The 17,527-nt window shown below is 37.0% G+C and overlaps 1 protein-coding gene across 2 annotated transcripts in view; it reads right to left on the bottom strand.

The window, feature by feature from the left end:
• Positions 1-17,150, bottom strand: part of LOC149575773 (uncharacterized) — a 37,915-nt gene extending 20,765 nt beyond the window's left edge. The window contains exon 1 of one of the 2 annotated variants that reach the window (XM_089815561.1): positions 16,804-17,150. In XM_089815561.1, coding sequence (XP_089671687.1) covers positions 16,804-17,019 — 216 coding nt within the window. In that variant the 5' untranslated portion in view covers positions 17,020-17,150. The remainder of the gene's footprint in view (positions 1-16,803) is intronic. The other variant, XM_089815562.1, reaches the window with a different exon arrangement.
• Positions 17,151-17,527: the final 377 nt, after the last annotated feature.

Here is a 17,527-nt window from a genome sequence, read left to right as displayed (position 1 = left end):
TTAACAACATGCATATTCAAAGAAATACAGTTATTACTTCATTTTCATAGGAAGACAATTATATCAGTTATGTTCATGTGAATGAGATTTAACAATTACAATTACTTAAACGGAAAACTCATAACTAATATCTAGAAAAAAAACACCATCAATAAATTTACTAAGGAAATTAAAATCTACACACCATGGAATTCGAGATCGAAATCAATCTAGGGATACTTCTGCAACCACCTAGGTTAGTTCACAAATACCACTATAACCTAAGTTGCTGATTCGGGTTCGTGGACGGATTCAAGTTTGAGGTTCAAGTTCATGGGTTCAGGCAAAAAAAAAATTTCCCATTTGGGTTCGTGGGTGGGTTCGTGAGTGTCTATATATATATATATATATAAGAGAAACATGCATAGTTGCCAAACAAAGTCATTTCACAATATGAATAATTGTTGCTTGATCATTGATCAATGCCAAATGTCAACGATAAACATTAAATACTCGCTCATTAATCGATCTTCATGATCGTAAAGAAAATTATACATTGAATTACTAAATTGCAAAACATAGACTAGTTCATCAAATAATAAAGTTTGAAACATCATGATAGATGACAAATATTTAGTAATTTATCAATAATCATCGTATCAAATGCCCTTCAAGGGTCAAATGGATCATCATAAAATGAGGGATCAATGGCTTCATCCTCAACTGCAACTATATCTAGATCCTCATCATTAGAACCCAAACTAGTTCCACTAGTCCAATATGCTGCTATATCATCCTCCTCCTCCTCAACATAAGAGATTAGATGAGTGAAATATCTTTTATTAAGTTCCTTTTAGAGGTACATAAGAAAAAAAACAAAAAAACACACTCTTTAAAGTTGTTTTAGCCCTAGGTCCTCTTGGGTTCGTTGTGGGTTTGTCTAGGTTCGCTCCAACAAGGACCCGAGCGAGCCCACAATCCAAACTAAGGACCCAGCTCGGACCCACAGCAGACCCGTGGGCGAATCCAGACCCATGCAGACCCGAACCCGAATCCGAGCAAAAGGGAACGAATCCAACAACTTAGACTATAACATTATCAAATGACTACTACCATCCAATACTGCTATATCAAAATCAAATGATGATTACCATTAAATAACACTATATCAATTAGGGCATCACATGCCACTGTATCAATTAGGGCATTGATTACCATTCAATCATTTAGGGCATCAAATACCACCGTATCACTTAGGACTTCAGATACCACTGTATCATTTAGAGCATCAATTACTATTGGATCATTTAGGGCATCAAATACCACTGTATCATTTAGGGTTCCAAATACCACTGTATCATTTAGGGCTTCGGATACCACTGTATCATTCCTTTCCTTCAGATTTGCTAAACTGTGGCATTAACATAAAATTAGAAGATATGCTCATAATCATTATTCTTATATATGAAAAACTAAATTAACAATCCTATAGATGTATTCCATATTCAGTTAGAAGATCAACTGATCTAACTGGTTGCCAATTATATTGACGATAAGAATTGCTTTCAACAAAGGTTTGAATGCATAGCTTATCTTTGTCTATTGCACATCCGACAACTTCTAGAGAGGTGAAACATTGTCAAAGGCTTAACCACCCAACCTCGGACCACAACTTATCCCCACACAATCTCTAACGAAAAAGGCCCTCCCTACCCGGAATAGACATGGTACATCTTGTCATCCACTAGGCATCCTGATATCTAATCACACCACTTGTCTTGACAGCAAGAGAATACAATAAACACGATCATGCATGAGCTATTAAATGTTTCTTTTTAAGAATGATAAGCATTGTATGTCATAACTAATTCTGTTTCTTGATATTGCAAATTCCTTTCTCACCTCTTCACCATTTTCCTTGGCTATACAGTCGGGTGAGTCTCAGGTGTTTGAATCTCAGAGCAACCCGCTCTTTCTATTGATCCTTAACTGGTAAAAGATTATTATATGTTTCCAGCTTATCACAAACTGTGACTTGAAAGAATATGTTCTTTAAAACTAGCAGAAATATCATTGACTCTTATTTCCAAATTGTATAATTAAATCATGATTTTATTGCATCTTCAATAACTCTTTCTAAAGAGGTTCTATCTGATGATTATAACTACAGTTTAGCTGTTAAGGAAATTGGAAACCAGTAGGAAATGATAAGAAGTATACAGCTATGCATGGAACATGATTGATTATGTACTTCCAGCTTATCACATTCTATGATTCAGAAGAGCATGTTCTTTAAATCTTGCAGCAAATAACATTTGGTTCTGATTATCAAAGGCATAAGAAATACGACTCTGTGTCATGGATACTTTATTACTATGGATAACAACTCTTTAAGTGAGTCAATTAATGGTTCTTAAACATGATGGATATATTACCACTGCCTACTGCTAAGAACTTTGATTTACAAGAGTAGCTGATAAATAAATCCATAAATTGCTTGAGGTTGATGGACCACATAACCTGATATATTTCTGTAAAGGTTTGGAGCCCTGTCAAAGAATAATGATTCAATTCTCTTCTTGAACGATCCTCAAGCGAAACCCACAAGGTGATTTTCAGTCACGTTTCTCAGCCGGAAAGGTATATAGTATTCAATAAGAAAGGAGATTGACAACGCTAAGCTGAAAAGAGATATATCAGATTGTAACTTAGGCATTCTATGGGATAGATGGAAGTCATATGCTTGTATCATAGAAGTCGAGTGTTTGGAAATAATGTCAAACACAGATACTTGGGAAATAGAAGTTGGGGGTCTGAAAAAATAAAAGAGATATCTCCATTTCTCACTCGTGACTATTAAAAAGGAAAAGACGTGACTCCTTAGCTTCCGTAACTTAAAGAATATTTGTCAAATAAAAAACACAAAGTGTTCAATCGATTTTCAAACAAGAAAAGAATAAAAGATGGAAAAAGAGTTGGAAGGTTATAATTCAAAAATTATGATGATTTATATTTATATACGTACTTGTAAATATATTGGTGAGGCGGCATCATTTTATTATAACAAAATAATATGATGGTGTCACTTCATTTTTATATCTATGTGTGCATATCTATTATAATAATAAGGTGAAAGATCATTTAACATATTTTGAGGTACGTATTATATTAAATTATTTTAATTACATTATTTTATGTTTTAAATTATTTATTTAATAGCTCATGTGGTTTCATCGATTGTATCCTGATGTTCAAGTCGCTAGGTTCTCAACCCATTTGCTCAGTGATGGTGATGCTCCTGTGCCTAATTCTTTTTTGACAATGCTTCCACCCCTTCGACGTGCTTCCTACAAGGAAATTCTCCACAGTTAAATCATATTACCATAACAAGTTATTTAATCATAAATAATCAAAACGGCTAACCACCTATTCAATTCCATGAATTCGTGATAAATAATTATAACGACTAACCATCTTACCATTTTGCGAGATTATAACAAATTTATCTGTCAAATGACTTCATGTGAACCACAATGGCTATATTTTAAATTAGGTCAAAAATTGGGATGTAACATAGCATTCCCCTTGTGTTTCATCGTCCTCGATAAACTTGAAATTGTAACAAGCAAAAGGAGTATTTAAAATTTGAAATATAACGTACCATTCCCCTTTGTGTTTCATCATCCTTGGTGATCTCTGCAATTTTAGACACTAAAAGAATATTTCAAATACAAGATGTATATATAGCATCGTGATATCACTTCTTTTCAAAATTGAATCAAAATCTAAATCATGATCAAAACTCAAGGTCCATTTTTACTTCAATGTTTCCAGAAAGATACTTGCATGATATCATAAAATTAAATACATACTCACCTAAGTTCACTTTACCGTACTTGTGGTCATCTCAACATCAGTTGAGTTGATCATGTTGTAGGATATTCTCTTTCATATTCTTGTCATACTCATGTAGACACTCACCATAACATTAGTTTGATTCCCGTATTGATATCTTCATTTAAGAGAATTTCAGGGTTCAATAACTGAGAGTAAGATAAGTATTCAAAATTGGAATTCTTCAACTAGCAAGTTCTAGATCATAATTTAAGTCACTTATACATACCATCTGGTATATGGCACTCATTAATGAGTAGATCATCCTTGTAAATTTACAGGTCGCCTGAAAAAGGTTAATAGATCCATGTTTTCCATTTATGTAACCTCGGCCTTCATGCCCATCTTAATCATAATAACATTTCATTCGAATAATCATCTCATGATAGAATATACACTTTATCTCCAAAACAATATACAACAGCTCGGTATGTAAAGTCAACATCACATGTGTATTATACATGTATAGCAATGTGTCAAAGGGTAAAAACATGATATACTGTGCAAGATCATCATACATATAATCAAGATCATAAGCATCTGAAACAATTTCTCATAAGATTCTTATCGATTAGCTCATCATTCATCTGTAAATATTTGGAAGTTTATCTTTTCCATTTGTGTGACCTAGGCTTTCATGCCCATCTCATCAGTGTAATTGTTTCAAGGAAAAAAAATTACATCTAAGCATTGATAGTTTCAATTATGCAAGTTTGTTTATTCCATACTGGAGCACAAAATGATCTTGTCGTTTACTCAACATCAGAAAGGATCATGGTTTACGATCTTGTTTTCCTTCAGTTCAAGTTCAAAAATAGATAACAAAATACTACTGCCATTTCATATAAACAGGAATATAATTGCATAAGTAAATGCTGGGAACATTCAACTGAAAAGAAATATTTAGCCATCATCAGGGTTTTAGATAACATCTCATCAAGGTTATAGGAGCTGGTTTGGATTGCGCAAGCCTCGACATTTGGACCCATTTTAATCTTCTCATTCTCTACTAAGAATGGCCCTCACTCTTAAGATAAGGCACATGTACCATTTTGGTCTTGCCACCCGAGCATCCTGGTGTTAGAGTGTCCGCTCAATAACAGTCAGGATTGAGGATACACCTCCACCAACCCATCATTATGTCAGCTAGCACCACGACCACAAGTTGATGAATAATTTGGACCTCATCCTTTAACAAAAGTCCACTCACATCATAGGAAGTTGGGAGCTTAAACCCCTTACCAAACACAATTATTGCAATGACCAATTGATCCCAATATGGACTACATAAAGCATTGAAGGGAATATAGTTGTAGTACCAAAATCTTACAATTGCCATCTTTGTCCTTGCATGCATCTCTTTGTTCCATATAGTGCCTTGCGATTCGGGTTGAGCACCAAGAGAGTTACATGGAACCCAAAAGTTTGATATATGCCAACCCACATTTCCCAATCCTCGTACTTGTGGCCCAATAGAAAAAGCCCTTGTACCTGTTCATGACCCTGTACAACTAAAATCCCCAATAGAGGTTTTCATAACCTTTGATGTCCTCATTTTTGTTGCCTTCTTTTGTGCGAATGATTCAAGGCTTGCCAAAGCCTCCCACACACGATCAATCATCACGCAATGTTATATCATTACTTCAAATCTTTGCAAGGTGATATTTCAATCAACTTTTGCCCCCATTCATTTCCTTAGGGCAATGGCTACATTTGACATCTCCTTGATTTGGACCCTGTGTCCTATGTATCCATAAATTGTCCATCTTTTTACCATCATCCATCTTGTAAAGAAATATGGAGATTTAGGGAACCTAGTAAAAACTAGATGATTAAAGATTAGAAAGCAAATAATAAATAATACTTTAGCATTATAATTTATTTCATGAACATTTGTTTACAATTTTATCCCTCGAATAGCCTGCAATCAAAGAAACATAAATGATGACACTTATTTTAGGTCCCATGAGTTATAAGTCAGTAATATATAATTCGGGTGACGGTTTATAAATATTATTGATAAAATAATTAGATAACAAAGTAAAATGCATAATTGCAAATATAAGGAAGACGATGAAGTGGTTAGGATTACTGCAAGGGACGATGGAGGCGGACGTCGTGATCATTTTGTTGGGTAAGACATAGGAAGGAGAGGTTGAAGACTCCCATGGCGACCACCTCGTTGGGCTTGGGAGCCTCTAAAAAGGTGTGGTGGTCCTTTTTTTGAAGGATTTCAATAAGGGAAACAACTAAAGAAGGGTAGACAAAAGAAATCAATGGTGCTACAAAAAATTAAATGGGTTGAAGAGCACTTTTAAGCCTTTGGAGAAGAAGGAATGGTGGTCGATGGACTTAACTCCACCTCCCCCAAAGCCTTTGGAGACTCCTACAACAATTCATAATGGAGTGGTCTTTGTTTGACGCAAATTACAGGTATGGAAGGAATTTGTTTATGATTTATGAAATAGAGGTTTTCTCATTGTATGTGAAATGTGAAGCAATTGGAAAAGGGCTCAATTATTGCATATTTCAGGGGTTAGAGTTGAACTTATAGTCTCATACCTCAAAGGGAAGTTAAGGAGATTGAACCTTTCAATCTTTGTGCATCCTAACGCACCCAAGCATCCGGACGCATCAGAACCAGCATTCGACCATTTTAGCAGAGAATCAATAACTAAGGCTAAAAGCACAAGATTGAAATACTAGGTTTTTTTCACATTTCAATAAAGGCCAAAAGATCCCTCAACCGAATCTCTTCCATCAAGATGACAAAGAGAATATTAACAAATTGATATGGCGATCATCAAACAGAGAGGTTGTTAATAACTTTTCTAATTTATGGCTTGCAAATGACAAGGCCCAAGAGGCGGTTCAAGAGGAGGTTTTGTATGTGATCCTGCCACTACCATCAGTGGTAATAGTAGAATGTTGCAAGAACCAATCAAATAGAAGGAATTTAAGGAGGTTGTTTTTGGTCTTGATGGTAACAAAGCACCAAGCCCAAACGGATTTCAAGCATTTTCCTACCAGAAGTTTAAGGTGTATTCAAAGATAACCTATTGGAAGTGGTTAAGGAGTCAGGATCCAAAGGTTTAGTGATGTAAGACTTTAAGAACTCCCTTGTTGGTTTGATCCCCAAGAAAGGGAAAGTTGAATCCTTTAAGGAATGCTACCCTATTTCCTTTTCTAACACAAGTTATTAAATCATCAAGAAAGTTGTAGCTAACAAATTGAAAAAGGTCTTGGATAAATTAATGTCCCTAGAACAAAGTGGGTTCACACCCAATAGATCAATGCAGATGATATCATAATACCACATGAGGCAATCCATTCCATCAGATCTAGTTAGATGAGGAAAATATTTGTGAAACTGGATATTCGAAAAGCTTATGACAAGGCAGATAGAGGGTTTCTTATTAAGGTGTTGAAGAAGTTTGGGTTTGAAGATTCTTGGGTTGAATGGATCGAAGGACTGATTTTGGAATATCATGTAGATATCCTAGACATCGAAAGTCTGCAAGGCTTCTTCACCACTTCAAGGGGTATTTGTTAGGGAAACCTAATTTCACCATTCCTTTTCATCTTGTTGGCTGTAAGTACTTGGCAGAATGATCAGAAGGAGGAGAATCAAGGTCAACGAAAGTCTGCAAGGCTTCTTCACCACTTCAAGGGGAATTTGTCAGGGAAACCTAATTTCACCATTCCTTTTCATCTTGTTGGCTGAAGTCCTTGGCAGAATGATCACAAGGAGGAGAATCAAGGCCAATGTGTGGAAATTGGAAGAGGTACGTTTACGTGATATTGTTCTCTCCACTCGTAATAGCTAAGTTGCCCATACATAAAATTTATAAAGATGATTTTCAAATACAATCATCTTAAATTCATTGTAGTTATTAGCTAGTTGCTAGCTATTGAATCCAGGTCCACTATCCAACTTCATATGATCATGCCATTTTGTAATTCATGTGCATTGAACAATCAAATTTAACAGGAGATACTTCCTCATGGTTTTTAGACTCATTTCTAAAAATTTACATTTTTTGATAAAAAATGTATTTTGATAAGAAATTTAAGTATTTTTGGCCCATTAATAGGCTTTCAAGGGTTGATCCTTCTCATAAAAGAGAAGAGTGCTATTGGATACCGCCAGAGGAGGGGTGGATAAAGATTAATTTTGATGGGGCAGCAAGAGGAAACCCTGGGCCATCGAGTTGTGGGTGCATAGCACAGGACCATGAGGGAAACATCTTAGCCTTCGCGGCAAAACGTCTAAGGAATGGCACCAATAATGTGGCAGAATGTGAAGCAGCCAAAGAGGCTCTCGCCTTAGGAACTAAGCTTGGTATTAAAAGAGTGCATTTGGAATGAGGCTCCGAGATCATAGTCAATGGAATCAAGCAAGGAAGAATAGAGTCATGGTATCTTGAAAAGCACATAAGCCAAATCAAGAGGCTACTACAAAAATTTGACGATTTCAAAATCTCCAATACCTATCGGGAGGCCAACAACTTGGTAGATAAGTTGGTAAATTTGGGCGTGGATGGCTCTTTGGAGAGCCAATATAAAAAATTTGAAGACCTTAGGCATCCTTTTTAAGTTGATGATTTAGGAATTTGGAAGTGGTATTTTTTTTCCCACCCATGAGTGACCACCTTTTTAATGATGACTAATCAGGCTCGAGTTGAATGAGCAATTATTAAGATTTTCCTCTTTGCACGTGGCAGTGGTTTTGGAATCATAAATCGGTCCTTCGCAGTTTGTGCTTCCAGAGATTTCAAAAGAGAGATAAAGGGGCACTGGATTTGTGTAAGACAGAAGAGGGCTTTGTTAACATTTTAAAGATGGAAGCTAATTTTGCTTTGGAATCGGACAACCAAACGCAATTGTATGAAGGGAGGATTTCAATGAGAAGGTTGAAGAACATCTTCTTGTTTGAGGATAAGAAATTCTTGATTGGTGTCTTTGAGATTTTTCGTCTGGAGTAACTCGACACATTTTGGTGGTGTAGGTCAAATCTAGATATCGCATCTCTTTTTGTGGCATTAGCCTTAATGGTGGGTGAATCCAAGGAGGAAGTACGATGGGTTGTGGCTATTTGCATGGACCCGTAATGGCTATTGGGGATTGGCCACATCATCGACAAAGTTGTTTTGGGAGTCGGCTTGGACATGGGTCAAGGCCCCTAGCGTTTGATTGGGGGGGTGACAATCAAGTCCAACACATGGTCATGCTCTGAAAGCGGCGCGTGGGTGGAGGAAGGCGACTTCGCTCCTGGAGGAAACAATGTGGTTCAAAGAGGGTGTTCAAAGGGACTTTATGAAGTCGACTCCACGCAAGAGCATGAGGATGCTAGAGGAATCTCTGAAACACCAAATTGCATGGGCAACCACAAGGGAAGGAGCAATGGCGGGTATGTGGATTGACTTGACAGTGGAGGCAAAGGATAGTGCTACCATAGCAGGCTCGAAGCACCCTCGGGGACTTGAAAGCAAGGGCAAGGTGCAGGGGATGGGGGTTGGTCATGGCATCCCAAATTTCACCAAAGAAGATGCAACTAAGTGATTCAAGTGAATAGGGGTCAACGTTTGTGTTTTGGTTATACTGTGTCGTCTTTTTGTTGTAGGAGATAACATTGAATGTAAGGGTGTTGCTTTTTGTTTTGGGTACTCGTGCCCATTTTGTCAAATGCATATGGGGTGTGGGGGAATAGTTGTAGTGGCTTAGTGTCAAGATGTTCAATTCTTTGCCAAGCGTGAATAGCCTAAAAATTGTAAATCTTTACTTCTATTTAATAAAATATTAAAGGTAACCTATCAAAAAAAAAATTTAAGTACTCACATTGCTAGGTTTTTAAGAAGTTTTTGCTAAGTTCAAAATATTTGGGCTTGCCGGCTACACTCTAATTCTGAGTATGCAATCTATGGTAGCACTGTTGTTGTTGCCACCTAGGTTCAAATCTTTGCTACACTATGGTCGCAAGCTTTATACCATTTAATAATCCAATGTGCTCGTAGGTTTGAACCTTGATTTCTTGTTAGTGTTCATGCCAAGTACTTTGTTTTGCAAACTATGCCCTATTCTCTTGTTAGGTTAGTGTGCTCACGGGCTTTATGCCCTAGTTGCTCTTGTACTCACAAATCTCAACTATTTTTGTTCATGTTGTTGATGTTATGTGTCCATGCCCAAGATGAGGTCCCACATTTATGGCATCAAAAATCTTGAAGCTCATCGACCCAATAAAAAAAAATTTAAAAGGTGGAAATCAAAAAATCGAATGCTTAATCATTCCTCTCTTCTAATTGCTTGACCTATCTTAACAAAAATGTCATAACCCTTTGATTGATATTTAAGAGGAGTTATTTAGAATAAACTTTCATAGTAAAAGACTTCATTTTATATTTTCACTTCATGTGAGGCCATCTTTAATATAATTTTAATCCTCTTCCTCACTATAAAATGTCCAAAACCAGCTACAGCCATTTTGGGCTTCAACTTGATTTACTTTTTAAAAAGAGGAACATTAGAGTCTACCCTTGCCAAGATTACTTGCACTTGAGCAATCACAACTAGGATGCTACAAAAAATCTCTACTTGGTTGAATCGTTAAAGAAGTATTGGGATCTCAAATCAATCTAGGAAATAATTTGGATCTTTCAATAAATGTAGTTTATTTAGTTTACCTTGTTGATTACCTATCCATTAGTAAGTCTTGCTCACGTGGTTTCTTAATAACTTTTTCTTTCTTCAAACAATTTTGCTTAAAATCCATATTACCCCACAAAGTTTCCAATGTCACACCCAACTGTACTCTATGCTCTATCTCTACAACTTCTCACTTCCTCATGTGTACTTAATGCAAAAACATTTCATTATTCAAATTCTATTGCACTACTTTGATATTATCAGAGTTTGCAAGACTTGAATCAAGAGTTGTCATTGTGCCCATTTCAAAAAGTAGGTTACCCGAGTAGACAAACCTCTTTGCATCCATCCCAAAAATTGGATTGTCTGCAACCTAGTGGAAATCTTGGAAATTAATGTTGTTGTCGTATTTAAAAATCAATCTCTTGTTTAGACCATTCATCCTAGCCTAATTCTGAAAAGTCATCTTCCAAATTCATTATTTATTATTCAAGTCAATGTGAGCATTTCCAAATTCCTTTGCATTAGCTGTTGATCTAACAATGTCAACAAACTCGAACCAAACAATCATAAATGTTAAAACAATTACTTCAAATTGTGGCTCTAACATGCTTACTTTCCCATAACCCGCCTTATTTTCTAATTCTTCATTGGATCTCCTCAACTCTCTTTTTGATGTCAATTCTTCTTTGCTCCAACATTTTTGTCTCGGCTCACATGATTCCCTGCATAATAAGCAAAGTCTCTGTTTTAAATTTGTTTCAATTGTAACCAACCTTTTTACAATAGAAAGAAAACTTTTGTTGATTTGTATGGGATTGGGTCCCGAGGGATTTGATTGTTTTATGCTCTAACCCTTTCGATGAAATCTAGGCATTTTAATTCTAAATATTCTTTTTTCTTTGGTTGCATCAAATTCTTTACTAAAAATTTAAATACCTTGTGTCTAAGCTCAAATCTTTATCCAATTCTAATATGCATCATAATCATGAAATTTGTGAGGAAAAAAGCCTTTTTTATGTCTATAAGAAGATTTCTATGGTCAGAATAATTGCCATTGTTATCTTTGTGTCTATGTTCCCCGGGGACGCGTACCCAGCCTAAAACCCCCCGTTTCGGGGACGGGGACGGGGGGACGGATATGGGACGTCCCCCAGCCGTCCCCAAGTTCCCTTTTTTTGCAGGGGACGTCCCCGAAACTTGGGGACGTGGGGGGGACAAAAGGGGGACGACCAGCCGTCCCCGGTACGAAAAGGGGACGTCTAGCCGTCCCCCGACCGTACCGGGTACGACCGGCCGTCCCCCTTTTTTGCAAGCTCAAAACATTAAAAATAAAAATTAAAAAAACATTTGTTGTGTCTTTTTTGGTCGGCTAGTGGGCCCCACTCCTCCAAAAACCCTAAAATGTATATAACTCAACACATTTAAATTGTTTTAACCATTCTTTGGTTTTCATTTTATGTTGCAGCCGGCTAAAGTTTTCATTTTGCAAGTAGAGGAGGTAATAGTTTTGCTTCCAAGAGCTTGACCAAGGGTTTGATCTTCTATTTTGTCCACCAAGTAAGTATAAAACTCTTTGTGCTTTCATCTATCATTTTTTTAATAAATTTGTAGCTTGCAAAGTCTGATTTTTTTTTTTTTTCATTGTTTCAGCTCATATATCTATTCAATTGCATATTTAAACACAATGAGCAGCAGTAGGAGTACAAGTAGTAGTAGTGAAGAAGAAAATGTAGAGGTCGATGTTGTTAGTAGTGACACTAGGCAAAAACCCAATCCTAAAGCTGATTTGTTTAAATGCCCTTCTGACATTATGAAGAATTTTGCAAAAGGTCCTTTCAATAGGAAAAAACCTCTTCTCCAATATGTCACACCTAGGCCAAAAGATAAAAAGAATTCGGGAGGGACTAAGGTGTGGGATTGTCATGTTTGTCTTGATGATTTTAGAGGCAACTATACAAGAGTGAAGTCACATTTTTTAAGTGTTACATGCCAAGGAGTCAAAGCTTGTCCTAACCTAACCGATGAACAAAAATTAGAATGTCAAAGATTGCACTTAGAGGCTGAAATGGAGGGGCAAAATTTGACAGTGACATCACCATCCATTCCCTCACAATCATCTAGGCATATTTCATCCGCCATTGGTACTAGCGGCAGCCCTAGTGGGTCTAGAGGGAAGAGAAAGATAAGTAATAGTGAGAAGGGCTCGGTGGAAAGTATGTTTAATGCACAGACAAAGAAGAAGTGTGAGGCATCCATTGGTAGATTCTTTGTTGCTAATGGTATCCCATATAATGCAGCCCGTTCCACTTATTATAAACAAATGGTGAAAGATATTATGAGCATGAATTCCTCATTTGTGCCCCCCGGTGAGCATAAGCTACGAACCACTATCCTAGATGAAGAGTACTCAAAGGTTGCTTTATTATTTGAGGATATGAGACGCACTTGGGTTAGGACAGGCTGCTCTATTGTGATGGATGGGTGGACCAATGTTAGACATCGACCACTCATCAATATCAGTGTCACATCCCCTACTGGCTCTTATTTTTTGAGAGCCATAGATTGTTCAGGAAAGAAGAAGGATGCAGATTTTCAGTTCACCATTTTGCGAGATGCCATAGAGGAGATTGGGCCCTCTAATGTTGTACAGGTTATCACAGATTCTGCACCTATGTGCAAACCAGCAGGTTTGATGATAGATGGTGCTTATAGGCACATATTTTGGACCCCTTGATGTGTTCATTCTTTGAACAATGCATTGAAGGACATAGGGAAGATTGAATAGGTGAAGCAAGCGGTGTTAGAAGCTAGAGAAGTGCAAATGTTTATTTGCAACCACCACACTTTACTTGCTCTATTCAGGTCCTTCTCTAAGAAGGAGTTCCTCAAACCAGCCAAGACAAGGTATGTCAATTATAACTATAGTTTACTTTTAATTTGTTTTAACTTTAAGTTATTTGAAAAAATTATTTATAAGTTTACTTACATGTGATGCTTTTTGTTTTAAATTTTAATCATTAATGTTTAAGTTTAAATTTTTAATTTTTAATTGTTGCTATAGGTATTGCACATATTTCATCTTGATGGAGAGGATGATTGAGGTGTATGAGGCCCTTCAATTGACGGTGGTGAATCTAGAGTGGGGACGATGGTCTCATTCTAAGTCCACTGAAGGAAAAGCAGTGAGGCAAAGGATCCTTGATGAGAGTTGGTGGTCCACAATGAAGTAAGTTGTTGGTTTTTAAATTTACTATTAGTCTTTTGCTTGCTGATTTTCCTACTAATAATCTTAAAATTCTTAAAATTCTAATTCTGATTTTTTTTTTTGTTGGCATTTTGATCTTGCAGATACATTTGCTCTGTCATAGCACCCATTGTTGAAGTCATTAGATATGCTGATACTGATGCTCCTAGTTTAGGAGAGATCTATGAGACTATTGACAGCATGTTGGGTAAGATGAAGAGAATTGTTGCGGCAAAGGATCCCACATTGGGCTTTTATGAGGAGCATATTAGGCCTATTGTGACGCAGAGGTGGAACATAATGAATACCCCGCTTCATATGGCAGCATTTGCTCTAAATCCCAAATGGTATGCACAGTTGGGTGGAAGGGGCCTCCCATGTGATGATCCTGAGGTTTTGGATGGCTTCACAAAAACTATTGATAAGATGTATTCAACTCAAGATGCCTCTACTCTTCGTGCACAGTTCCTTGACTTCACCAACCTTCGTGGCCCAAACTTGGGTAAGCCACAAGCAAGGTTGGATAGAGTTGTTTTGGCACAGAGGGATCCTATTGGATGGTGGACTTGGCATGGGAGAGATACACCTGAGTTAAAGATACTTGCCGGTCGCCTCCTTTCACAGGTTGCTAGTTCTTCAGCTGCAGAGAGGAACTGGTCCACATATTCATATATCCACTCTATCAAAAGGAATAGACTTACCTCTAAAAGAGCAGAGAAGCTAGTGATAGTGCATCATGCTCTTCAACTTGTCGATCGCCAAACTCCAGAGTATAGGCAGACACCAGCTTTGCGATGGGATGTTGAGCCTGAGGATGTGGCCCAGATAGATGAGGATGACATAGCACCAAGACTGGTTGGGGTTCCATTAGATGAGACTACGCTTCCTGTGGAGGATGACAGTGAGGAGGATTCTGATTTTGATGCCATGGATTAGTGGAGGCAGAATAGGAGCAGCAGTCTGCTTCATTTTCTATGTTTTGCTTTTTATGTTGAACATGAACATGATTATGATACATTGATTATATGATACTTATTACTTTATGGCAGCCTATAGCTTTGGGCATATTTTGATTTTGATTTTCAGATTTATGATTTATCATGCTTATCATTATGAGTCTTATGATATTGAAAATCGTTAATAACTTAATGTTCATTGTTCAGTGTTCTTTGATATTGTATTGATATGCATTTTGAGAATTGGATACTAAAATACTAAATAGTAAAACACTAAAATCGGATATTATTTCATAGATGGCATTCAAATGTTGTATGTTATGGTTCTATAATGTTTAAATGACATGCTTTGTGCTTAGTTTCATATGAATGACATGTATATTTACAAATTTCAATGTATATACTATATTTTAAAATTTTCCTATATATATAGCCGTCCCCGTCCCCCTCGTCTCCAAAATCGCCAAAAAAATTTGCCGTCCTGGAAACCCGTCCCGCCGTCCCCTGCCGTCCCCGTACCGAAAACTTGGGGGAACATAGCTTTGTGTATTACATTTTGAAATTTCACAATAGGAACATCTTCAAATGAAAGTGGGACCTAGAGGTCTATTAAAAACCCTAACAAAATTGTATAATCAATGGTTTTGTGCTGATTATTGTATGTAAATCAACTAATATAAAACAGGTGATCTAGGACAGTACAAAGAATGTGCCTGCCCCCAATAACACATCCCAAATTTTGCTACCTTTTGTGGGTGTCCATTGTCTCTAAAAAGCTTCATAGGAAGTCAGTCATCCCCAATATCCCCTTGAACTCCTTAGTTTATTTGCAGTTAGCATTTTTACAATTTACTTTTGCGAGCAAGAGGACAAAAACTACAAAGAGAGTTTAGTCAAAAACTTGATTTTAATTGCAAATTACACCTCTTTTCACATACTTTGCGGTACTTTTATTATTAAATTTAAAATTCCAATACTATTTTCGTAGTTGTCCCTATGTCATCTCTGAAAATTAGCAACATTATAATTTTAAACCAAAATCCCATAACCTTAGATCTTAGGGTATGGCAGCCGATATGGTATTATGAACATTTTTTCCACATTTGCACATTGAAGAGACTTGTAATATTATCTTTAAGTACTTTATAATTATTATCTAATATATAAAGATAGAAACAAAATTGTATATATTTGAATTGGATGTTAATAACAATAAATATTTGTGTTTATCTTGTTTACTAAATAATTTCAATTTTTATATATATAAAACTTTTCCTATCGATTTTTTTAAAAGTTCTTTTTATTTTAGAAAAGAGCATTTCAATACCCGTGCACAATTTTTTGGGTTAACATGTCTACTTATGGATTGTGGAGGCTTTAGATTTTTTTTATCTACGATTTTCTTTTCGTATATTGAGTTCGCCATATTCAACATTGTGTAAGGGAGCAGCCCCCTTTCTAGGAGGGCAAAACCCTGTTTTTATTTCAATCGTTGGCTTCAAATAAATCACCATCGCCGAATTCATGGCACATGCAGAAGCTCCCAAAATCAGCTGTTAGTGAGACCAGTATAAATGAGAACCGATGAATATGTTGGTCACAGATTTTGCGTTCCATTCTAGTAAGAAAAAAAATATTATCGTTTTTGTAGAGTTTCTGCTCATCGAAATTAGATGACCACGGGGAACAAGTCATCAAAAATTTCACACTGAAGATAGAGCTTGGGAGACATATAACATGTTCTAGATATTTGCAAAGAAATCGAGTTGGGTAAAACAAAGATATCCAAATCTAGGTGAAGCATGCCCCAACTTACAGAGCCACACTTATCTCCTTAAAAACTTGAAAGTTGAATTGGACCAGCAAAATGGTAGTGTTAAGGAATGTTCTTCGAATAAACTTGAACTAGCCAACCTACTAATCTTAGGTGTACGCCCAGTGGAAATTTGATACAAAAATACCACCTTTCCAATTGAATTAACCAATAAACTATGAATGCCAGACAATGGAGATTTGTATTCGGTCAAATGTACAAATGTTGAAACTTGGTAGAAGACAGTAAGCATGGGAAAGAGAAAAACATACAGCGCAGTGAGGACGAAGAGAAGTGAGGAAGACGGAAGCCAGACGTGCGGAAGGCCTGATCTTGTGCTCGAGGACGAGCCTGGAAAAGCCTTCGGGCACATTAAACAGGTATTGGGGGCCATTCTTGGGCGCAGAGACCAGTAGCGATGGGGCTACTCCATCCGCTTCGGCTTTGATAATTCTCACATGATATTCGTGTCCTGTACTTGCCTCCATCTCTCCGTAAAACCCTAAAGCCCGAAGCCCTTGCCCCTCAGGGTTTGAAATAGTGTCCACGCGCGGGTCCACTGTTTATTCCTCCACCTCCGTTTGGTTTGTGGAATTGTGGAAATCTGAGTTTTCCACAATTTTCGATTTAGCCAAATCAAGATTGATAAGTAGGAGATAATTTCCACAGCTAGTCAAATTGTGATATGAATATCAAGATTTAACTGTGTGATTTTGAGTCAAACTCGATGACCCATATTTCATGAGTAGTGATTCAACATGAATCCATCTCTCATGAGAATAAATGGAACACTTAGCACTTATTGTATCTAGGTGATGCTCACAGGGGTGAAGCACCGGGACTTCCCGGAAGGTCACCCATCCCAGTACTACTCCAGCCTGAGCGCGCTTAACTACGGAGTTTCCTCCTTAGTTAAACCCAAAGCTTGCAACCCCATTTGCAAAACCTTCACCAAGTGTTGTGCCTTATGAACCATTCATTAGAAAGCCCCTTAAG

This window comes from Cupressus sempervirens, chromosome 2, assembly GCF_028749045.1.
Source record: "Cupressus sempervirens isolate cs-2001-9-10 chromosome 2, ASM2874904v1, whole genome shotgun sequence".
Classification (NCBI taxonomy): domain Eukaryota; kingdom Viridiplantae; phylum Streptophyta; class Pinopsida; order Cupressales; family Cupressaceae; genus Cupressus; species Cupressus sempervirens.
This window is presented reverse-complemented; position numbering and strand designations above follow the sequence as displayed.